This window comes from Emys orbicularis, chromosome 8, assembly GCF_028017835.1.
Source record: "Emys orbicularis isolate rEmyOrb1 chromosome 8, rEmyOrb1.hap1, whole genome shotgun sequence".
Taxonomy (NCBI): Eukaryota; Metazoa; Chordata; order Testudines; family Emydidae; genus Emys; species Emys orbicularis.
Genome location: NC_088690.1, coordinates 98713471 through 98739360, shown reverse-complemented (window position 1 = coordinate 98739360; position 25890 = coordinate 98713471). Strand labels below are relative to the sequence as shown.

At 38.1% G+C, this 25890-nt stretch overlaps 1 protein-coding gene across 1 annotated transcript in view; it reads left to right on the top strand.

The window, feature by feature from the left end:
- Positions 1–25890, top strand: part of RAD50 (RAD50 double strand break repair protein) — a 44705-nt gene that overhangs the window by 4088 nt on the left and 14727 nt on the right. Inside the window, exons 6-20 of the mRNA XM_065409125.1 lie at positions 2839–2967; positions 4473–4638; positions 9514–9707; positions 11184–11390; positions 12741–12923; positions 13157–13314; positions 16193–16368; positions 17029–17266; positions 18664–18853; positions 20018–20144; positions 20476–20669; positions 21077–21187; positions 21773–21865; positions 21943–22056; positions 24701–24828. Coding sequence (XP_065265197.1) covers positions 2839–2967; positions 4473–4638; positions 9514–9707; positions 11184–11390; positions 12741–12923; positions 13157–13314; positions 16193–16368; positions 17029–17266; positions 18664–18853; positions 20018–20144; positions 20476–20669; positions 21077–21187; positions 21773–21865; positions 21943–22056; positions 24701–24828 — 2408 coding nt within the window. The remainder of the gene's footprint in view (positions 1–2838; positions 2968–4472; positions 4639–9513; positions 9708–11183; positions 11391–12740; positions 12924–13156; positions 13315–16192; positions 16369–17028; positions 17267–18663; positions 18854–20017; positions 20145–20475; positions 20670–21076; positions 21188–21772; positions 21866–21942; positions 22057–24700; positions 24829–25890) is intronic.

Below are 25890 nucleotides of genomic sequence, written 5' to 3'. Positions count from 1 at the left end.
TTCTTATCTATTACCTTCCCCTCAGATAATATATTAATACTTGAATATATTGTCAGCAAAGCGGAGAAAAGCATCTATACAAAACCCTCTCCCTGCCTCTAAGTAAATAATACCTTGAGCCTGTATTTACCATGATGCCATGACACATTCCAGAGCTACAACCAATATAGATAAATGATAGCAATTCTTGTCTCTGTAACTCTTCCATTAGTAGTACTGTGCATGTTTTCCTGGGATACCCTAGTGCAGAAGTTTTTAACCACAGTATGCAGAGAACTGAGTGCTAGCTATCTTTAAAATAAGTTAAAATACATTGTTTATATATTGTGTTGATTCTACATAGACAGTCAAGTCAAGTGTGTTTGTCTAAGCACCTTAACCATTCAATAGCTGAGGGAAGGTCATTACTTTCTTACGTAAATACATGAGGGAACCAAGTATCCCTTGCCGATGGGTGTAGCCTGTAAGTATGTGGCCTAAATATTCTAACTGGCCACAGAAGCAAAGGAGGGAGTTACAGAAGCCTTACTTATCGTCATTAGCAGCACATCTGATCACTCCACATCTAAAGTGATTGAGCTTTATCCAAAGATGGTGTAGAAGGTCAAAACCAGATGGCTGGTCTGTTGGATGTGTCATAAGATAGTCATTGGCTATGTTTGAAGCTTGTTCTTACCCCCTAGTATGCCACCTGGATGTGATATTGCGGATCCTTAGGGGAATTGTCCAAGCAGGATGCCAGGAGCTGAGATGGTGGTTCGGTGGATTAAACAAATCTTTAAATGGATAGATATGGCATGTCTTGCACCTTAGGGAGCAGATTCTGCAAGGCTACTTGTTGCCTGATGTTAGGAGGACAATGTTGTCTTATGGTGCTTGTTATATGCATGGTTTCATTCAGCTGAGTGTCTTGTAGTCCTGTGTGAAGTGAGATGAGACACACCAGGGAGCAATACTCTGTTACAGAATAGCACAAGGTAAGCCCAGGGTTTCTGAGTGTTTTACTTCTGGGGGAATTCTGTACCAAAAATCCAAAAATCTGCACCAAAAAATGTACAGTTCTGCATATTTTATTTGATAAAATAATGCAATATAATTACACCAGTTTCACTTATTTTGGTAATTTATTTAAACTACCATACAGAAAAAAATCACAATAACTGTTCAGTATTTCCTAAGCACATGAAAGTTACAAATACTTGGTAATCAATACCTTGCATTCCAGTTATAATCCTGAATTTTCATTTAAATTACATTACTTTTATTTTGATGTTCTGTAAAGTAGAATGTCGCTTTAAATTGCTCACTTTCACACGTGAAAGTCCATACAGTTTTGCTAACCATTGTCCTGCTTTTTTTTTTTTAAATGGATAAGTAAAATAGATCCTGAGCTGTAATCTTACCCCGTTATGCCTCTCTGGCCAGTAGACCAGCCCTTAGTTGTTACATTTATGCTCTGCCTCAGGGACAGAGCCTGCTTCACACAGCCCTACGCCTCCAAGCCCGGGACGCAGCAACAGTGAGCGAGAGGGACAGAGTGAGTCTCTCTCACTCGTTCGCATTCAGGCACGCACCCAGCCCCACCCCCTTAACGTCTCTCCCGAACACACGCACACCAGCCTCCGTCCTTCCCCCTCCACAGTAATCTGCTCTCTTCTGCTGGCTGCTCCCAGCAGACGCGCCTGGGCTGCCACGGAAGGGACGTGTGTTCCCCACAGATTTTTTTGCTTCCCCATTTTTCTGCGGGGGAGTCAAGAAATCAGCAGAAGTTATGAATTCTGCGCCCCTCCAGGAGTAGTGTTTGTGCATTGGGTTCCCAGGTAGAACCAGCTAATTTTCTGATCAGTCTGTTGTCTTTATTTTCAGCAACATTTTGGTAAGGTGTTCCTTGAAAATCAATGTACAGCCCAGTGTAACAGCTAGATATACAGGGTTTGGGTCAAGGTCCAGCCTTTGTCCATTCAGGAGGCTGTTGAGCAGTTTGTTGGCTTTTATGTGGTATAGATGGTAGGAGCTGGAAACTGTCTTTTTGGTACTAGGTTTAAGTCTCCATCTTTTACAATAGTAGGCCATCTTTTTCATGTCAACATTCAGCACTTCTAGGTGACTGGAAACCTGGTACTGTACTACCAGACAGATGTCATGGCATAGATAAAATGCTTGGCAGTGGTATTGGGAAAGTCATTTGTGAAGAGATTGAAAAGTGTTGGTGTTAGAATTGAGCCATAAGGTAAAACATTGTTTTGGGACCTCTAGGAGCATAATTTGAAATTAGCAACTTCTCGGCAACAGTTCAACAGCCATGACAACCCGCTTCGGTGGGACCAGTGACGGTTTGTATAATAGGCCTGTATACCAGATCATGTCATATGCAACAGTAAGGTCTAGGAATACTGAACCTGTCTTTGGCCTTCAGAGCAGGCAGTTCCCAGTGTGGGTGGTGAGTGCCAGCACTTGATCACAGGCACTGGGGTTTGGTCTGAAACCTGCATGATCTGCACTCAGGATATCATCAACGGTGGGGGAAATTCTCTGAAGAATAAGCTTTCAAATAATTTGCTAATATTACTTTTCCATTTAAGTAATTACTGTAGTTGCTGCAGGGATGTTGTTTAATCAGGAAAGGGAGGTGATCCGCAAGGTGGTGTCTTGATTAATATGTGGGCATGGTATGAAAAGATTTGAGAACCCTTGTGTTAGTGTCTAAAACGCCTTATGAACTTGTAGGTGCTGGAAATGACCCATTTTTAAAATGCAATATATTTAAATAGAAAATTTGATTATAAGATCCATAAACTGTAGTGAAGCCAATTTACTTAAGCATTCTTTCCTTTTCAGAACCGTCTCGCAGAAATTGAACAGAATCTTGCAAAAGTAGTGAGACTTGACAACGAGATTAAAGCTCTGGACAGCAGGAAAAGGCAGATGGAAAAAGATAACCAGGATTTGCAACAGAAGATGGAGAAGGTTTGCTTTTTTAAATTCAATGTGTCACCATCCTTCATCCTAAAAAATCAGAAGCAATCATATATTACAGAATGAATAATACATTTACTATAGAATGAACCATAAATTTTAAAAAACTTGTGTACCCATAGCCAGAACAGTGTATTTTTGTTCTGTTGGTTTTATTTTCCAAGCTTTTTTGGCCACAATTGTTGTAAAACTGAATGCAGAAAGGTGTGAATGTTTTTAGTGTACTCAATGGAGTATTCTTCAGTAAATACATAATTAAATATTTTTTTTAAATCCCCCCACTAGTAAAGTCTCAATCCAGGAAAAAGCTTAAAAATATGAACAGTCCCATTCAGTTCAGTGGGACTACTCACATTCTTAAGTGTTTTTTCTGGATCGGGGGCAAAGTTTATAAAAACTCAGTAAAATAAAGTGCAAAGAAACTATGAAAGATGGTGGCTGTGGTTTTAAAATATACAGTTTGCTAGGAGTATTAAGTGGGTCAGTGTGGCTGACCTTCCTAATCAGTTCTGTTTTTATTATCAGTCACCAGCATTGGTTGATGTCTTCAAGCATGCAAGATGCAATAGGTTGTTGTATACTGTAGTTAGGTAGTAATACAGATATCCATAAATATTATTCTGCATGTATGATTTCTGAGCAATTTACAGTGGCACTACAAAGTGAATTTTCAGTATGCTGTGGCTCTCACAGTGAAGAGCAACCAGACAGCCACGAGTATTAAGGAGTGGCCACCATCAACAAAATGGCCCCTAAAATAAATGGTTTAAATATCACAAATAGCTGGTAGGATACAATGTCATGAAGATGTATTTCTTTTTGATTTAGTAGGGAGATGGGGATTAAAACTTGTTATTACCTTTCCCTCCAAGATCTATGGAGTAGAATGAACTGCTCAGTGTGGTGAACAATGGAGTCAGCGATTTTATAGAGTAGTAATGATTTGTCATGACCATATGTAAATGGCATTAACTGGCAGTGGTCAGCAGAGCAACCCAAACTTGACCTACAAGTACAAGGACATCTCTTCTCATTAACATCACAAATCTTCTTGTTTTCTCTCCCCTTTAAAATAGCCAGTAAAAAAGTTAGTGGTTTTCATTATGTGTGTGCTAAATATATGAAATTATTTTGACAACTAGAAAGAATTTGTCCAGGAGCATGTATCACAAAAAGTATGTATCATATTGTTTTATCAGTACGAAAAAGGGGAATCCCTTTATTGGACCCAAATAATTTTACTTAGTTCTTGTGGCTTAACTCCTGCAATAAGAAGTTTATTCAAGCTAACCCAAAATACCTTTTACCACTGCCGTTTGAGTGGTCTTATGGTAAAAATTACAAATCGGATGATATTTTATCTTTTTTCATTTTATTCTGTGTTTAACCTTTGGAAAATGCATTATATAGTTTATAAGCATGGGCGCAAAGTATTTTGTTATAAATCAGTTTAAAAAGCTAACTTTTTAATGCTGCAGTATACTCTGACTGCATAGGTTTTTCAAGGAACAGATGACCAACTAAGAGATATGTACCAGAACCATCAGAGAACAGTAAAAGAGAAGGAAAGGAGATTAACAGACTGTCAACGTGAGCTGGATAGAGCAAGCAAAGAGTGTCAGAGATTCAACAGAGAGAAATCAGAATTGCTTGTTGAACAAGGTATAATAGGCTGATTTTTTTTTTTTTAATTAATGCAGAAATGATTATAGAATATAATATAGACACTTGTAAAAGGATGATTGACACAATTTCCATGTTTGAGCCGGATGAGAATCTTGAAATGTGGTATACTTATTCAGTTGGCTGCTTGTACAGGGGGTCAAAGTCTCATATTTGAACTTTGACCTTCACTGTCAGAGATAACCAAAAGGTCACTAGTCTTCTCCATGGGATTTCAATTGTACAATTGCCCTTTTGTCCAATAATGTTGACATTGGTGCACTCATTCATTTATGGACTTTTTGCGTAAAACGAGGCACTTTTGGCATTTCTGTTCTAGGTCACCAAGAAGTCATCAGTCTAACAATTTACAAAGCATATGTTTGGTCTGTGAGCTGGTTGCGTTAGCATGAGTCCTCCAGTTTGGAGGAATTGAGATCTGTCACCAATTTTAGTTAATGGATTTTAGCCAAGAAAATTGTTGGGAGGGAAGTGAGTGCACCATATGTACCCAAAGGGTTGACTTCAGGAAAGTTGTATTTCATGTGATTTCTTTAAAATTCCCTAAATACCATGCATCTTGTTCTGTATAGCTTATTAATTATTTCAAGATACGTACATTACAAGTTTTATGAAAATATCTATAAACAGAAAGTGTTTGTTGTCATAAGTACAGTTATAATAATATCAATATGGAATAGTATAGGTAATAATGATTTTTGGAAAGATTATAAAATGGAACAGGTTTACTCAGGTAGTAAGAGCATGACCTTTAAGCGATGGACATTCCTTCTTGGTGTTGTGGTAATTAGCTCCTTAGCTCCTGTGTTCTTGGTTCAGACAACTACCAAAATTCCTTAATAGGACAAATTAATGTAATGCACATGGTATGGAGGGAGGTTATTGCTTTTCTACTGAAAACAATTTTAAAACCTATATTCTGAATTTTATGTGGATTTAGAAAGAGAAGAAAGTAAATGTGAGCTGGCAATTTTAGTGCAATTTTTAGAATTCTGTAATTTGAATTGGCTGAATGATTAAGGCCACAAAATAGGCACTTAGAAAAGTAAAAAATAATTTTAAATATTGGTGGCATCTTATCTCCTGCTGATCTGCCACTGCATTCTTTTGCCCTGCCAACTAGAATCACTGCATTAGAATAAATGCCTTTTTGTTGAATTGGTCAAAGAAAAACATTTTGCTTTTAGATTTTTTTTTAAATCTGTACAAAATACAGACTGAGAACTCCAATGCCTTGTTTCATTGCAAAGCAAGTAAAAGCTGTGATCTGCTGTTAATATTTACTAGTGAAAACTCTTCTGCCTTCATGGAGTCCAAATGTAGGTCTTGTTGAAGTCTACAAATGGGGCCTAAAATAGGGGAATGATAAAATGTTGCAAAATGTGGGAATAATGGCAATGCCGATAGACCTTAAAAGGGGCATTGTCAGGTAGTTTAGACCAGTGGTTCTCAAACTTTTGTATTGGTGACCCCTTTCACGCAGCAAGTCTCTTTTTACATTTAACACTATTATAAATGCTGGAGGTGAAGTGGGGTTTGGGGGTGGATGCTGCCAGCTCATGACTCCCCCCCCCCCCCCCATGTTATAACTTTGTGATCCCCTGAGGAGTCACGACCCCAGTTTGAGAACCCTTGCTTTAGAGACAAAATTCAATGTTAATGTTTTTTACAAAAAGGAATTTACAAGACTGTTTGTAGAAGTGTTTTAATTATTTTTTTAAAAGTCAGTTAATATTTTTATTTATTTTAGAAAAATAACATCAAACTTGAAATCTAGTCTTTAAAAAAAAATAAAGTTAAATGTTGTTTTGAATACTGCACACGATAGCCATCCTAGTTTCCTGGGATCACAGCGATCACATTTTCCTATTTTAAAAAATTGGAAAAGGGAGGGGGGAGGCGTTCTCCCCTGCTGCTGTGTAAAAGACCCACACAGACTGGGGAAACTGAATAAAGGGTCAATCCTGCAAACACTCACAAGTAAATGAGGATAGTCGGACTGAGCTCAGTTGACAGGTTCAGCCCTATTGACTACATGGGGCGAAAGTGACAAAGTGCTGTCAGATGTACAAAGTAAAAAAACAGAGAAAAAAAATCTCATTTTTTTTCTGTCTGTCAGTTCTAGAAATCTTATACGTTACTTGAAACAATAGTGGGTAAAAACAAATTTCCAACAGAAGTGAGTTGGGTTTTTTGTTTGTTTTTTGGATGTTTTGTCAGTTTTCTCCCTCTTAGGACTTGTTTGTACAGTAACTCCTCACTTAACGTTGTAGTTATGTTCCTGAAAAATGCGACTTTAAGCGAAATGATGTTACATAAGAACGGCCGTACCGGGTCAGACCAAAGGTCCATCTAGCCCAGTATCCTGTCTACTGACAGTGGCCAATGCCAGGTGCCCCAGAGGGAGTGGACCAGCAGGCAATGATCAAGTGATCTCTCTCCTGCCATCCATCTCCATCCTCTGACAAACAGAGGCTAGGGACACCATTCCTTACCCATCCTGGCTAATAGCCATTAATGGACTTAACCACCATGAATTTATCCAGTTCTCTTTTAAACGCTGTTATAGTCCTAGCCTTCACAACCTCCTCACGTAAGGAGTTCCACAAGTTGACTGTGCGCTACGTGAAGAAGAACTTCCTTGTATTTGTTTTAAACCTGCTGCCTATTAATTTCATTTGGTGACCCCTAGTTCTTGTATTATGGGAATAAGTAAATAACTTTTCCTTATCCACTTTCTCCACATCACTCATGATTTTATATACCTCTATCATATCCCCCCTTAGTTTCCTCTTTTCCAAGCTGAAGAGTCCTAGCCTCTTTAATCTCTGTTCATATGAGACCCGTTCCAAACCCCTAATCATTTTAGTTGCCCTTTTCTGAACCTTTTCTAGTGCCAGTATATCTTTTTTGAGATGAGGAGACCACATCTGTACGCAGTATTCGAGATGTGGGCGTACCATCGATTTATATAAGGGCAATAATATATTCTCAGTCTTATTCTCTATCCCCTTTTTAATGATTCCTAACATGTTAAGCGAATCCAATTTCCCCATAAGCGGGGGAGGGGGTAGGTTCCAGGGAAATTTTTTTCACCGGACAAAAAACTATATATTTTATATATACACACACACACACACACACTCTATAAGTTTTAAACAAACAATTTAATACTGTTCACAGCTATGATGATTGTGAAGCTTGGTTGAGGTGGTGAAGTAAGAGGGTGGGATATTTCCCAGGGAATACCTTACTGCTAAATCAGTGGTTCTCAAACTTTCGTACTGGTGACCCCTTTCACATAGCAAGCCTCTGAGTGCGAACCCCCCCCCCATATATATTAAAAATACTTTTTTATATATTTACCACCTTTATAAATGCTGGAGGCAAAGCAGAGTTTGGGGTGGAGGCTGACAGCTCGCGACACCCCCATGTAATAAGCTCATGACCTCCTGAGGGGTCCCGACCCCCAGTTTGAGAACCCCTGTGTTAAATGATGAACTAGCACTCAGCTGAGCCCTCAAGGGTTAACATATTGCTGTTAATGTAGCCTCTCACACAAGGCAGCACAAACACGAGGGAGGGGAGACAGCATAGCCGACAGAGACAGACACACACTTTGTGTGTGGGAGAGAGAGAGAGAAATGCACACTGCCCCTTTAAGTAAGCTGACCCACTCTTAAGTGCATTGTCTTTTTAAGTGGATCAGGAAGTTGAGACCAGCAGCTGCTGCCCCAGGCTCTCTCTGTCTCTCTCTCCGTCCATGTCCCCACCCTGCTCTATATGGGGAAGAAGGGGTAAGCAGGGTGTAGGAGCAGGGGGGAGGGGGACACCCTGACAGCCCCTGCCCTCCCCCCACTCCCCTACAGCAAGCAGGAGGCTCGGGGAACAGCTCCAAGGCAGAGGGCAGTAGCAGCACATGGCAGTGGGGGGAGGGATAGCTGCAATTGCTAGTCTGCTGGCAGCTGCTGCACAGGGAATTTAGGGGAGCGGGGAGCTGATGGGGGGGCTGCCGGTCCACCCTGGTTCCAAGCCCCCACCAGCTAGCTGCAACAGGCTGCTCTTCCTGCAAGCAGTGGACAAAGCAGGCGGCTGCCAAAGACGTTAGAAGGGAGCATTGCACAACTTTAAATGAGCATGTTCCCTAATTGATCAGCAACGAACAAGTTAACTGGGACGACTTTAAGTGAGGAGTTACTGTACACTGAAGTTACATTGGTTTAACATAAATCAGTTTAAAAATCAATTTAGGTAAACTGTTGCAACCCACTGTGTGGGCACACTTGTGTTGATTTAAACCTGGTTGTATTCTGTAGCTTACTTCTGTAAATTTACCAATGAAGGCTAAACCGGTAAAAGTCATGTTTAAATTATTTTAGTGTCCATACACAAAGTTGCCCAGTTTAGCATCACACCTTTAGTGTAAAACTATGTGGGCACCCCAGACCTGACTAAAAATAAAAGTTGCCCTAATTAGTCTATGTTCATTGCCCACGCTAAGAGAAGTTCAAAAGTAAACAGCATAAATAGTGATAAGTAAACTAAACTGTTTGTGTTAATAAATCTAAAGTGACATTAGTAACATAAGAAATGAAACTTATTTCTTAAAAAAAAAGACCTTTTAAGAGTCTCTTCAGCTATTCCTAGAAACTGCTAAAATTCAGTTATTGATGCATGCGATTTTAAAAAATTGAGTAGAAACATCCCTTCCAAGTGATTTGAACATAATCAAATATAAACAATATAATATCTTATTGATGTATACACTTCTAAATGTGTAAAGCTTATTTTTGTGTGCGTGCGTGTGTGTGCGCGTGTGTGTGTGCGTGCGTGTGTGTACAAACATTTGTGAAGGTCGTCTTCAGCTACAAGCAGATCGTCACCAGCAGGACATCAGAACCAGGGATTCGTTAATCCAGACTTTAGCAGCACTGTTGGAATTAGATGGTTTTGAACGAACACCTTTTAATGAAAGGCAAATTAACAGTTTTCACAAGCTTGTGAAAGAGAGACAAGAAAGAGAAGCGGAAACTGCCAGTCAGTTAATGGTAAGATTTCGTCACCTTGCTTAATGCATTCTCATAATATCTGTTTTCATAATGCATGTGACTTGACAGCAGTAGAGTCATCAGAAGTTATGTTCTTTATTTCCTAGTGAAATGTTCACAAGGGACCTACATTACCATTATGTGCTTCCTTATCTCACAATTCTAATATTATACACACAGTTGTCAACAGTTTTTAGAATATGCTTGGTATTAGAAGATGCTTCTGCCAGGAAGACCTTGCGAGGACATTTTATATTGTTCGGGGGTTGTTGTTTTTTTTAAATTACGCATAGTGTAACTTATCATAAGCTCTAATGTAGTGAAAAAGCATTTAATACTTGGATTGTAAGTTCCCTGGGGAAGGCACCATCTTTTTGTTCTGTGTTTGTACTGTGCCTAGCACAGTGGGGTTCTGATCCATGACTGGGGCTCCTAGGTAGCACAGCCGCCGACTTTTCATTGCGCTGGCAGGTGCTCAACCCCTGGCTGTGCCCCAGGCCCCACCCCCACTCCATCCCTTCCATCAATGCCACAGCCCCGCCTCTTCCCGCCCCTGTTCCACCCCCGCCCTGTCTCTTTCCGCCCCCAAGCGCACCGCATCCTCGCTGCTCCCCGCTCTCCCCCCAGCCTCCTGCATGCCACAAAACAGCTGATTGCGGTGGATGGGAGACATGCGGAGGGATGAGGAGGCTCTGATTGGTGGGGCCCGCCGGCAGGCAGGAGGATGGAGGGGTAGGATGGGTGCTGATAGGGGGGCTGTTGGTGGGTGCTCAACACCCACCATTTTTTCCCTGTGGGCGCTCCAGCCCTGGAGCGCCCACGGAGTCGGTGCCTACGTTAGGTAGTATGGTAATACAAATAATAATAATTCTGTTTAACATGAATGTCTAGAATTGGCTGGAAAAAATCCTCCTTGCCTATGAAAAATATTGAATTGGGGGGGGGGGGGGAAAGTATCCCACATTAGGAGAATCTAAATGGAATTTTTTAGTTTGTTCAGAGGACTGCCCGACTTCTGCTAGGATGGCTGACTCCCCAAACACATGGCTCCTTGGGCTGCCCAGCTTAGGAAGCTTGGTCCTCAGGCATTAAGGCATCTCCAGCTCCCAAGCTCTCTGCCAGGTGAACTGCTGACAAGCTAGGGAAGTGGGTAGATGAGCTGGCGAGAAACCAGGCACGTTTTTGTTGAAACCTGCTTGGTTTCTGTCAAAAGATTTGTCAAAATCAACCCTTCCCTGCAAAATAATTTGATTTCAACGACTCGGTATTTTCCAACAGAAAAACGTTTTGGTGGAAAATTTGTTCCAAAATATTTCAGCATGTTGCATTAGACAGGTGCCAATATGGTCATTGTGATTTGCTTATAGAAAAAAAAAAGTCTGTAGGGGGCTCTGTATAAATTAATTCAGCTGTAGATAATTGCTTAGTAACTGTTTTGGATGGTTTTTTTTGTTTTTGTTTTTGTTTTGTTTTCAGAGAGAATTTGCAGAAAAAGAAACAATGAAACAAAAACAGATAGATGAAATAAGAGATAAGAAAACTGGACTGGAAAAAACCATTGACCTGAAGTCAGACATTCAAAATAAGAAACAGGTTGAACTGAAGAATGTGAAATATGAACTGAATCAGTTGGAGGAGTCTTCAGACAGGATTCTGGAACTGGATCAGGAACTCATCAAGGCTGTAAGATTTTATATTTGAATAATTTAAATAAATACACAACAGAAAGCATATTCGGTTGTCTTGATGCTTTTGGTCACATCAAGTATTGCAGATGCGGACAGCAGTGACATAATGAAAAAACCTGATCACCCCTGCCATCCCAAAAACCCTGAAACCTATATCATATTCTGTGAGAGTAAACTATATTTTACTTGTTGGAATCAGGGACCAAGAAAAATCATGACTGAAATGAGCATGGTGCCATGATTTTCAGTTATAAACTTACAACAAGCCATCCCCATTCAAGGGCAAGTTGTCTAATTGCTGCCTCCTTACTTGTGCCTTTTTAGCCAAATGTTTATACTTTGCTTATAGCTGAAGAATTTAATGCATCGTGGAATTTCTCCACATAGTCTTTCCCTTAAGGCAGGGGTGGGCAAACTACGACCCAGCCCAGCCCAGGGGATTGCCCCCCGTGGCGCCGCAGTACCCGCGCCGCTCTCAGCAGCGGCCGGCCCGATGTCCTTGCGGCCCCTGGGTCTTTTCCTCCAGGCACCGCCCCCCACAGCTCCCATTGGCCGGGAATGGGGAACCGCGGCCAGTGGGAGCTTCGGGGGAGGTACCTGGAGGCATGGCAAGGGCAGCGCACACGGAGCCCTTCGCCGGCCCTCCCTCTCTCCCCCCCCAGGGGCTGCAGTGCTTCCTGGAGTGGCGTGGGACTGGGGACAGGGCAGGCAGCCTGCCCTGGCCCCGGTGCGCGCTGCTGCCACCCCAGAGCCCAAATCCCTCCTGCACCCCACCCCCCAACTCCCTGCCCTAAGCTCCCTGCCTGCGCCTCGCACTCCCTCCCACACCCCAACTCCCTGCCCCGGCCCTGCATACAATTTCCTCACCCAGATGTGGCCCTCGGCCCAAAAAGTTTGCCCATCCCTGCCTTAAGGAAAACTCTTAAGTATAGTTTATCATTCAATGGATGCCAAAGAGCAAACAGGATGTGGATGAGGCACATTGAAGCCATGTTCTATCTATCTAGCACCTTAACAGGGGAATGAAAACTCATTTTTTTAATCTAATATTAGCACCCATCAGGGTAGTAGATGAGCAGTTGGGGCGGCTGTGCAACCTTGTTGGAGTCTTAACATCCATGTCCTCTTTTCTTTGTTTTACATCCCTTGTTAACAGCCCCATTTCACAGTCTTCATCCTTCTGTATGGAGTCCTTTCAGATCACGTAATTGTCATTCCTTTATCCATCAGAGTTATATTGCTGTCTCATTATCAGTCTGACTTCATTAGTCTTATTCTCTAATTGGCATAATTATAAATCACATTTTAAAAATAAATCTTTGGTTGATTTTATTTTTCTGTTTAGGAACGTGAACTAGATAAGGCTGAGAAGAACAGCAATGTGGAAGCTCTTGAATTGGAGGTACAAAAACTTCAGAATGAGAAAGCAAACCTGGACAAGGTTCTTCAGAAATTGGATCAGGAGATGGAACAGCTAAACTTGCATACCAAGACAATCACCCAAATGGATATGTTGAGGAAAGACAAAGTAGCGTATTCCTTTTTATTTTCCTAGTATCTTCTTGTTAAGAAATTTACATGAAGTTAATATCTTTCATTGAGGCTTTATGAGGAGCAGTTATTTCTCAGAATCTTACATCATTAATTGCATAAAAAATTCTTTGTGCTTTTGAAAAAAGATTTAACTTTATAAGTACACTGAATAAAATAATAGTTTGTGAATATAGAAAAGTATATTTTAAGAGTATTTTGTTCCCCAAGGTGGACAAAGAGGAGCAGATCAGAAAAATAAAATCTAGACATACTGATGAATTGACCTTATTGCTGGGATATTTTCCAAACAAAAAACAGCTCGAGGATTGGCTTCATGCTAAAACTAGAGAGATTAATCAGACAAGAGACAAGCTTGCCCAACTTAAGTAAGTATTCATTTGCTCGATTCTGGCTTCAGAATTAATTTCTGAAATTAGTTCATTTTGAAGTTGGAGAGTTTAATCCATTGTTTCTGTTCCCTTACTACAGTTATGTCTTGTTTGATTTATTATTGTTGTTATTTATTGTTGCATCTTAAAATTAATGCATATTTAAGGTCAGAAGGGACTGTTACGCTAATCTAGTCTGACCTTCTGCATAACACAGGCTAAAAAATCTCACCCAGAAATCTCTATATCAAGCCCATAATTTCTGTTTGTAAAATTATTGAGGCCCCAGTCCTGCAGTGGGATACATATTGGCAGACCCCTTATAGCTGTGCAGAATCCAGTTGAAGTTCATGAGACTCCATATGGATCTGGTTACAAGATTTGGGACTCAATGATACTGCAAGATTCAGAAACATGAAATATAATGATCTGTCAAGAAATATACTTTTCTTAAAGAATAGAATGACAATTTGATTTGGGTTTCTTCCCCTTATGGTTGTAGAATAATGTTTTATTCAATAATATAGGTCTGATTTTTTTATATTGGAAATATCCACGTACCAGGTACATTCTGAAATAGACTTTGCTTATAACTGTTAGGAAGCGGTCTAATTTTAGAACTCCTAACAAATATATTTTTGCTTATGTAACTTAGCCCCCTTTCACAAGGATACTTACGCCAAAAGACAGCTCAAAATATTTTCAGAAAACGGGTTAGTATTAGGGCTGTCAATTAATTGCAGTTAACTCACGCAATGAACTTAAAAAAATTAATCGCGGTTAAAAAAATTCATCCTGATTAATCGTACTATTAAACAATAGAATATCAATTGAAATTTATTAAATATTTTTGGATGTTTTCTACATTTTCAAATATACTGATTTCAGTTACAACACAGAATATGATGTGTACAGTGCTCACTTTATATTTATTTTTATTACAAATATTTGCACTGTAAAAAACAAAAGAAATAGTATTTTTCAATTCACCTAATACAAGTAATGTAGTGCAATCTTTTTATCATGAAGGTTGAACTTACAAATGTAGAATTATGTACAAAAAAACTGCATTCAAAAATAAAACAATATAAAACTTGAGAGGCTATAAGTCCACTCAATCCTACTTCAGCCAATCGCTCAGACAAACAAGTTTGGTTACAATTTGCAAGAGATAATGCTGCCCACTTCTTGTTTAAAATGTCACCTGAAAGTGAGAACAGGCGTTCACATGGCACCATTGTAGCTGGCGCCGCAAGATATTTACGTGCCAGATGCGCTAAAGATTCATATGTCCCTTCATGCTTCAACCACCATTCCAGAGGACATGGTTCCATGCTGATGATGCTCGTTAAAAAAATAATGCATTAACTAAATTTGTGACTGAACTCCTTGGGGGGAGAATTGTATGTCTCCTGTTCTGTTTTACCTGCATTCTGCCATCTATTTCATGTTATAGCAGTCTCGGATGATAACCCAGCACGTTCATTTTAAGAACACTTATATTTCACAGCATATTTGACAAAACACAAAGAAGGTACCAATGTGAGATTTCTAAAAATAGCTACAGCGCTCAACCCAAGGTTTAAGAATCTGAAGTGCCGTCCAAAATCTGAGAGGGACGAGGTATGGAGAATGCTTTCAGAAGACATAAAAGAGCAACACAGATGCAGAAACTACAGAACCTGAACCACCGAAAAAGAAAATCAACCTTCTGGCTGGTGGCATCTGACTCAGATGGTGAAAATGATCATGCGTCAGTCCGCTCTGCTTTGGATAATTATCAAGCAGAACCCGTCATCATCATGGACGCATGTCCTCTGGAATGGTGGTTGAAGCATGAAGGGACATATGAATCTTTAGCGCATCTGGCACGTAAATATCTTGCGGCGCCAACTACAATGGTGCCATGTGAACGCCTGTTCTCACTTTCAGGTGACATTTTAAACAAGAAGTGGGCAGCATTATCTCTAGCAAATAGTAATCAAACTTGTTGTCTGAGCGATTGGCTGAAGTAGGACTGAGTGGACTTGCAGGCATGAAAATTGTACATTGTTTTATTTTTGAATGCAGGTTTTTTTGTACATAATTCTACATTTGTAAGTTCAACTTTCATGATAAAGAGATTCCACTACAGTACTTGTATTAGGTGAATTGAAAAATACTATTTCTTTTTTTTTACAGTGCAAATACTTGTAATAAAAAATAAATATAAAGTGAGCACTGTACACTTTGTATTCTGTGTTGTAATTGAAATCATATTTAAATAAATGGTATTCTATTGTTTAACAGTATGATTAATCGCGATTAATTTTTTTAATCACTTGACAGCTCTAGTTAGTATATAAGTGGAGTAAACAACAATAAAAATGAAATTCAGATTTCATTTCTAGGAAGTTATGGCCATGGATATATAATTTAGAAATGGACTCCAGGAATAAGCTAGAAAACAAAAATAATGTCTTGGCATAAGAACATAAGAATAGCCATACTGGGTCAGACCAAAGGTCCATCTAGCCCATTATCCTGTCTTCCGACAATGGCCAATGCCAGGTGCCCCAGAGGGAGTGAACAGAACAGGTAATCATCAAGTGATCCATCCCCTGTCGCCCATTTCCAGCTTCTGGCAAACAGGCTGGTAGACTTTTGAAATGCAACATATTATCCCATTCTTCAAATTAGCAAATAAAAAGTGTTATCCAATGCTTATAGTATTGAAAGTATTCCTTATAGATTAGTTTTTCAGCCAGAACTGACAGGAATTTGTCCAGTGTGAATTTGAGATTCAAACTAACCTAATAGTTTCTGGGCTATAATGGTTTATAAACTTGTTTTGGTGCCCTTCTTTAATATAAGAATTCACACATTCCTGTTTCAGCAAAGAACTAGCTTCAGCAGAACAAAATAAAAATCATATCACTATTGAGCTAAGAAAAAAAGAAGAGCAGTTGTCCAATTATGAAGACAAACTTTTTGATGTTTGTGGAAGCCAAGATTTTGATAGTGATCTATACAAACTTCAGGATGAAATTGAAAAGACTTCAAAGCAGCGAGGTAAGTTTATGTATTTCTTCACTTTCTTCTAAAGCTCTTTTTAAACTTAAATTCCAAATCTTAAGACAGTAATACTGCCTGTTATATGGAGTAGTGGGTCCTTGTGAGATGATCAATAGTTAATATAAAATTTGATATAAGGCCCAACCTCAAGGTGCCATATTTAAGAATAAAATTAAAATCATTTTTCCTTAGTTTTATTTTTACTTCTATATTGCATGTAAACAGCCATGAAAATATTTTCGTTCTCTCAATGAATTTGCTACCTTATTACTTCATTCTTATAAATTTACTAGTAACTACTTTGACATAGTAAATATTTAGGTCCTGATCTTTGATTGTGTCAAAGCTGGGAGAATATTCCGCTACCTGGATCTGCCAGCTATACAAACAGTGCAAATGAGCAGCTCCAGCGTGGCCACAGATGTGGCTCGTTGTGCCTAATGTTAGCAGAAGAGTCTGGTAGTATTCAAAGAAAATTACAGTCACTTTCACAATTCATTTATTTAAGAGAGAGCAATTTAAGCTAAAATATTCCCTTGTTCTGTTAATTTCACAGGTATCACATTTGTTTCCTTTTATAGTGCAACAAATTATTGTTGCAGATTTGATTATTCACTGCTTTAATTGACAAACTTTAATTTATTCTTTTAAAAACAGCTATGCTTGCTGGAGCCACAGCAGTTTATTCACAGTTTATTACACAACTGACAGATGAGAACCAGTCATGTTGCCCAGTTTGTCAGAGGGTCTTTCAAACAGAGTCAGAACTGCAAGATGTAATTAGCGATCTGCAGTCCAAGTTACGTCTTGCTCCAGATAAACTGAAGTCAACAGAGTCTGAGCTTAAAAGAAGAGAAAAGAAGCGTGATGAAATGATGGGGCTTAAACCAATAAGGTAAGGCACCACGCAGAGAATACTACGCCTCTTGTTACACACTTTTAAAAGGAATCAGATTATTCCAAATGATGATAGTTTCTGTGTGTTACAAAGAACAAGAATAAACGTGAGGAAAATATTTTGGAAGTAGATAATTCAACTCTCAAAACACTAACCCTCGAAAGTGTCATTACGTCAATATATAATAACTAAGAGCTTTGTCCTCTACTCAGTTTAGACTGTACTATATGTTTGACAATTCCAGTACTTTCACATTTCTGTTGAGGGCTAGGCAGAGGAATTGGTTAAGTGTTGCTTCTTCAGTGGTCATGTCCAGTGTAAAAAATCCTCCTTTTTTTTTCACTTTTTAACATCTATATAATTAAAATGGTGAAATTATTTATGCTGTTACTAAAATGTCTTCATTCTACTTCATGTTAAATATGTTTGCTGAAGCGGAGACTATGTTGCTAAAAACAAACTGAAACAAGCTCACCATTTTACAAACATTTTGTTACAGGTGATATAAATCAATTATTTTTATTAATCTATTTATTAATGTGCGTGTGCGTGCGTGCGTTCCTGCCTTTTTTGGAATCCATCCTTGTATCTGTATACTGCTAATCCGTCCCTGCATGGATTGAATTTTATCCCTTGACATTAGATCTTTCTAAGGAGCAGTTTAATTGTTGTTGTCTTTGAAATTTACCAGATGGCACCAGATAGCAGTTAATGTTTAAAAAAAAAAAAAATCACCAGAAGGATCCCTGCAGATCTCTCTACAAAAATTAATTATCCTTGCTTCAAAATTGTCTGCATCTTTTAAACTGGGGAAAATGTATCACACAAGGCACTTTGAATTACTCTCCTTTTCTTCTCTCCCCACCACTCCCCCAAAACAAAACTGAAAAAAAGTTTAGCATTCATGTCAGTACCAACAAGATTTGGGGTTGGGGTGGAAAACGCATGCATTTTGCAGAGATGAAGGGTCTCCAGGCTCAAGAAGTTTTGGGAGCCTGTTTTCTAGTAGTCTGGTTAGCTCAGGGTTGCATGGGACTTAGTGTGTAAGAGAGAAAAAAAAAAGTACACAATATAAAAACTTTTTATGCTTTTCCTTCACAAGGTGGTAGTATTGTATAGTGGTTTTCTGTAAGATCTGAGACTAGTATGAGCACATTGCTTTGATAAGTTTTCTTGACTTTGAACTGATCTTAGCTGACTGAAAGGATAGGATCTGTTACCATAGGTTGATGAATGAGATGACCAGATGGGCAGATTTCAGTAACTGACAATTTCTGTAAAATAGTTCCATCTGCTCCAATTTTAAATCATAGCACAAATTACCCATTATTTTGAACTTAAGCTACTATTTTTAAATGGGCAATTGTTATTATGGATTTATATTTTATATTAAGGCAGACCATAGCTGAACTTAAAGAAAAGGACATACCAGACTTAAGAAACAAGCTACAGAATGTAAACAGAGATATTCAGCGCCTAAAGAGTGATGTAGAAGAACAGGAAACTCTCTTAGGTACAGTTATGCCTGAGGAGGAAAGTGCCAAAGCATGTTTACAAGATATAACACTTATGGAAAGGTACCAGGTAAGTTTACTAGACTTATTAATGAATAAAATAACACTCCATTAGTGCTACCTTGGTATGCAGTCCATCACAGTGCCTCGAAATGTTGAAGGATCTCAAAGACAATAGAGGAAAAAGAGGATTTTTAAAAAAGAATACCAAAATTATCACAAGTGGTTATGGGTGATAATAATAATATATACTTGTATAGTGCCCTTAATTTCAGAGGATCCTAAAGTGCTTTACAAACAATTCACAAGCATCATTGGGTTTTGTAGAACACCATGGTGGAAGTAGGGGAGAGATCTTTTTCCTATGTTCTCCAGGCCTTCAGATGGGAACACAATCACTTTGGAAGCTACTCCTAATTAGTGACTGAACTGTCCTTTACAGCCCTAACCTTCTGCCACTCTATTCCAACTCTTCCTGCATCTGGGCTTCATACTATGTGCCTCTCCAAATGTGCCCATTTGCTATAGCACCATCCACATACATGTGGGGGCAGCATTTGCCCCATAATTAAGTGAAAATATTCATGCAGCACTGAATAAGAGAAGATAAATTCAAGAATGTTCCTAATTCTGACTGATTTTTTTTTTTTTTTTTTTAAACAAAACAATAGCTGACATAGTTTCAGCTGTGTCAAACCATGGCACAGTGTTTAAAAGTGTCAAATGGGCAGGAAATAAAGTATATATTTCTGCACCCTGTATGATTTGAAGTCAGTCATGTTGCTCATAACTGATTTAAAATTCCCTTAGTTCTGAATGCATCATTATATATTTATTACTCTGGCTACATTTTTCCTTCCTTTGTTTCAACGGACCTTAAGTGTAAGCTTTTACAATTGTGCCTAATTTAATAACATGGACTACAAAATTACATCATCAATTTTGCACACCTGAATTTTTCAGATAGAAACCGTTGTGTGAATGCTGTTTTCCCATGCACATCTGAAGTTCTGAATTGGCAAAATTTGTCTATAGTATAAACTCAATTTCAAATAACCTCATCCATTTGTGCATTTGTTTTAAAAATAAATAGTTCGTTTTAGATTAAAACACATTTTTTAGTATAAGCTGCTCTGAATTTGAAGTAGGGTAAGTGCAAGATTGTTTTCTTAAAGTTATTAAATACAGCAATCAACAGTACAAAAATTTTAACGTTTTTTCCTGTTATTTTCAGACTGATCTAAGGGATGTTGAACGAAAAATTGCCCAGCAGGCCAATAAGCTGCAAGGGGTAGACTTAGATCGAACTCTTATACAAGTAAGCCAGGAAAAACAAGAAAAAAAACACCTGTGGGATACAGGTAAATCATACAAGTAAACTGGTAGTTTCCTAGCCTCTGTGCATTTTGAATATTGAAAGTAACTTTTTAAAACTTCTTTTATGAAAGTTTCTATTTTAAAGTATATGCTTATTTATATTTTTAATTTTTTAAAGCAATAGTTGATTATTTAATATCTTTTAATGAAATCTTATTTCAGGCATACTGCTTCTCATTTTTCATTGGAATGTTTTGTATGTTATGATCCATCATCTGATACTAAGAGTAAGATTTCAGTTAGTGCAGAGTAAAAGGTTTTGGTTAATGTAATTAATTTGATTAAATGTGGGGGGGGGTATTTATTTTTCTGCAGTTACTGGTAAAATTGAGTTAAATCAAAAACTTAAACAGGACCAGCAGACTCAGATCCAGCAGCTAAAGAGTACAGTGAATGAACTTAAAGCAGAGAAGCTACAAATTTCCAGTAATATGCAGCGTCGACAACAACTGGAGGATCAGACTGTGGAATTGTCCACTGGGGTTCAGTCTTTATACAGAGAGATCAAAGTAAGAAAATCCAATAGTAGTTTATTTACTTTTGTGGAAATACTGTTAAATATTGAATTTAACTGGGGTACACTAGGATTAACTTTGTCCTATTTTAACATTATCAGTTATCATGGAAATTAAGATTTATTTTTTAATTCCTCCTTTTTATTTTGCCACCGTATAAATTTGGCGACCTATTGCACTTGCTTTATCTGCATATTCACAATTTCATTAACACTGAAAAAATAAACATACTTCCTTAAAAAACATTCCAGATCACAGAAAAACCAGGTATGTTCCCATGCATGCATGTGTTTTTTTCACAATTTTTACAAGCAATAACAGGAAACAATCTCTAAGGCACTGAGAAGATAAGGATGGATTTCTAATGGAAATTAGGCAACTTGGCTTTTTTTTTTCCCTAGGAGGCGAAGGATCAGCTATTTCCTTTGGAAGCAACTTTAGAAAAACTTCAGCGGGAGAGAGTAGATCTAATCAACAAAAAGAACACAAGTAACAAAGTAACACAAGAGAAGGTTAGACTACTTATCACATGTTAGTAAAATGTATTTTGTTTAGGTTGGGATAGTAGAAATTCAGTCAATTAAAATGATACACTTTTTAGACAGAGGTGCAGGGCCTTTGTCATAAGGAAGTTTCCCTTGTTGAGAATTGTCGTGGATTTACATAGTAGAAGATTAATGTGAAGCAAACTATTAGATGTGTGAGATTGTTTAGAATTTATATTGGTACTCATTGCCAAAGCACCTGGTTACTTTACAATTCTGACAACAATTAATTAAAAATCAATAAAATGTAGTAATATAAATAGCCTTGTTTGGGGGAAAAAGCTCTGTGTAACAACAGTCAGTAAAAATAATTATGCATCTATCTGCTAAAAAATATAACATTTAAATGTGTTTTGAAAAGTATGGTAATGTGAGATAAACTGGATTATACCTGGCTTTTAAAAACTAAATGGTTTCACAGGTAAGTAAGCTTTAGCTATGATAATGATCTGCACTTTGAAAATGTTCTGTACTTAAAGTTTATGCAGTTCTGTGAAGTATATATATTTTTTAGACATAAATCTATATTACATTAGATATTTTTCCCCACAGATAAATGAGATCAAAGAGAAAGTTAAAAATATCCATGACTATGTGAAAGAAATTGAGAAATATATTCAGGGCGGAAAAGAAGACTATAAAAAGGTAATTTTATAATAAAGAGAATAAAAATACTCAAACTTTATTTTTTGTTAAACTAACAAAATTTCCTTTCTTTATAGCAAAAAGAGTCTGAACTTGATGAAGTAAAAACTCAACTAGCTGATTGTGAGAAACAGAAAGAAAAAATAAGTAAAGAAATGGGAACAATTAGACAAGACATTGATACTCAGAAGGTAAGTTCCTACTTGTCTTGGTTTATGATAGAGCATATACTGAATGGTTAGGCCTTGATCCTGTAGGTGGGTCCAGGCAAGTGGTCCCTAGCACCCAGGCAGAACTGCGGTGACTCAGGAGTGACCCACGCAGGCACAAGGGTCTTCCCACATAGATCAATTTGATTGATCAGGACCTTAGTGAGAATAATTACCATGTATCAGCCCAAAAAGTTCAAGATTTACACATTCTAAAGTAGATGCATTCTTGAAAAGTTGGGTCTATAATGTTCAGTTTACATGGTAGTCCAAAAGAGATAAGTATATAGTGTAATTAACAGCCTAAATTTTCAGAAGTGACTAGTAATTTTGCATGTAGAGCCTTCTGAGTAGGAGGGCCCTTTAAGGATACCCAGAAATCAAACAAAAAGAACGAGGAGTACTTGTGGCATCTTAGAGACTAACAAATTTATTTGAGCATAAGCTTTCATGGGCTAAAACCCACTTCATCGGATGCATCCAGTGGAAAATACAGGAGGAAGATCTATATATACACAGAGAACTTGAAAAAATGGGTGTTGGTATACCAACTATAATGAGAGGTAATAAATTAAGGTGGGCTATTATCAGCAGGAGAAAAAAAACTTTTGTAGTGATAATCAGGATGGCCCATTTCCAACAGTTGACAAGAAGGTGTGAGTAACATTAGGGGGGAAAATTAGCATGGGGAAATAGTTTTTACTTTTTGGAATGACCCATCCACTCCCAGTCTTTATTCAAGCCTAATTTAATGGTGTCCACTTTGCAAATTAATTCCAATTCTGCAGTTTCGTGTTGGAGTCTGTTTTTGAAGTTTTTTTGTTGGAGTATGGCGACTTTGAGGTCTGTAATTGAGTGACCAGGGAGGTTGAAGTGTTCTCCGACTGGTTTCTGAATTTTATAATTCTTGACGTCTGATTTGTGTCCATTTATTCTTTTGTGTAGAGACTGTCCGGTTTGGCCAATGTACATGGCAGAGGGGCATTGCTGGTAGATGATGGCATATATCACATTGGTAGATGTGCAGGTGAACGAGCCTCTGATAGTGTAGCTGATGTGATTAGGTTCTATGATGGTTTCCTGTCCTGTAGTAGGTGACTTGAAGAAACAGACTGAAGATCCAGAAGAGTACCCACAAGTCACCTACTACAGGACAGGCCCAACAAAGAAAGTAACAGAACGCCACTAGCCGTCACCTTCAGCCCCCAACTAAAACCTCTCCAGCGCATCATCAAGGATCTACAACCTATCCTGAAGGCCGATCCCTCACTCTCTCAGATCTTGGGAGACAGGCCAGTCCTCTCTTACAGATATCCCCCAACCTGAAGAAAATACTCACCAGTAACCACATATCACACAACAAAAACACTAACCCAGGAACCTATCCTTGCAACAAAGCCTGTTGCCAACTCTGTCCACATATCTATTCAGGGGACACCATCATAGGACCTAATCACATCAGCCACACTATCAGAGGCTCATTCACCTGCGCATCTACCAATGTGATATATGCTATCACCTGCCAGCAATGCCCCTCTGCCCTGTACATTGGCCAAACCGGACAGTCTCTACGCAAAAGAATAAATGGACACAAATCAGACGTCAAGAATTATAACATTCAAAAACCAGTCGGAGAACACTTCAACCTCCCTGGTCACTCAATTACTGACCTCAAAGTCGCCATACTCCAACAAAAGAACTTCAAAAACAGACTCCAACACGAAACTGCAGAATTGGAATTAATTTGCAAAGTGGACACCATTAAATTAGGCTTGAATAAAGACTGGGAGTGGATGGGTCATTCCAAAAAGTAAAAACTATTTCTGCATGCTGATTTTTCCCCCTAATGTTACTCACACCTTCTTGTCAACTGTTGGAAATGGGCCATCCTGATTATCACTACAAAAGTTTTTTTTCTCCTGCTGATAATAGCCCACCTTAATTGATTACTCTCATTATAGTTGGTATAGCAACACCCATTTTTTCATGTTCTCCGTGTGTATATATATCTTCCTCCTGTATTTTCCACTGGATGCATCCGATGAAGTGGGTTTTAGCCCATGAAAGCTTATGCTCAAATAAATTTGTTAGTCTCTAAGGTGCCACAAGTACTCCTCGTTCTTTTTGCTGACACAGACTAACACGGCTACCACTCTGAAACCAGAAATCAAGGCATCAGAAGCAACTAGTCACTCTTGAACATGTTTATTAGCTTGTACTTGTTCTTTTTCAATACTTGAAATTCTTTGGTAGTGTATTTAACAAACACTACTTATATTCTCAAGCATTATACTGGATTTATCCCATTTTTTTCACTATACTATGTGTTTAATCAGAATAAAGTATTATTGTGACACCTAAATTTTATTTATTTACAAGCAAAAATCCAACTGGCATGTCTGATATTTTATTATTAATAATATTCGTTGTAATGCCTAAAGGCATTTTGAGGCATACATGGTTCATGGAAAATTTCATCTCCAATGACTTTTATCTATCCAGAGCCATTGATTAAAATAATCAAAAGCTTTCATTTAGATGTGGAAAGTTATGTAATTTTGTAAAAACATATGGAATTCGAAAAATGCATTAGTCTGTTAAACCGCTTGACTTTATTTGACTTTAGATCCAGGAAAGATGGCTAGAGGATAACCTTACATTAAGAAAAAGAAATGAAGACCTAAAAGAAGTTGAAGAAGAACGAAAACAATATTTGAAGGAGATGGGGGAAATGAAAGTTCCACAACTGAAAAAGTAGGGTTACCTTATCTTTTTTTTAAAAAATAACTTCTTAAATGTTAAGCAGGAGTTTTCAAGAAGTTGACCACATCTTAACAGAGAATTGTTTCATGGACCACCTTTCCTTCCACTCACACAGACCACTTCCCCACCAAGTTCATGCGTGCGTAAAATCCCTGTGTCAACTATAGCATAAGCTATTGCTTAAATTAAAAAGTGGTGCTAATTAAAAGTACATTAAATATTTTCTTGTCTTTTTGTGTGTCATTTAGTAGTGGGAATTAAGAGGAAGGCCAGCAAATTTTTGTTATTTTGATCAGCAAATATTCCAGAAACCATAGTTTTGAGGACTGCTGCTTTACAAAATCTCCAAACGTCCAATCCTACAAACACTTCTTACATGAGTGAAGTTACACACGTGCATAAGTCCATTTATGTTGATGGGACTCCTCATGCGAGTAGTCACTCACATGTGTGTTCGCAGGATCAAACCCCAGTGTAATCGTATATACTTTGAGACTACTGTGGCAACCAATCCTGCAAGTAGCATTTCAGATAGAATTATAAAATAACAATATTACCACTTTTATTTTCTTTTATATACCACGTCTAATACAGCTTAATATTTTATGAGCAGTGTATCTTTTCTGATAGTTTTGTAATATGAAATTTAAAATGTCATGTATGATTGTCGAATTTTAAAAAATGTAGCTGGCAGAGTATCTTTGCCCTCTTTCTTGTTGCTGCACATTGAATGGTTTCAATGATTTTTCCATCATGATTCCAAACGATGTGTGGGGAATTAATTCCCTTCTCCAAACAAGAATATCATGTCTTCATGTCTTTTTTTTCAATGCTCAATCCTGCTTGCATTAAAGCCAATGGCAGATCTTCCATTGATTTCAGCAATTTTGGTATTAATCCCTTGGATTTGTAAATTTTTTGGGGCAGTAGCTATTTTTTATATTTGTTTGTACAGTGCCAAATACAGTATTGGCACCTAACAAATTATCAAAATAATAATCTTGTTGCTGAGCAGCAGCATGAATAATTAGGTCCCTAATGTCAGACTAGTTA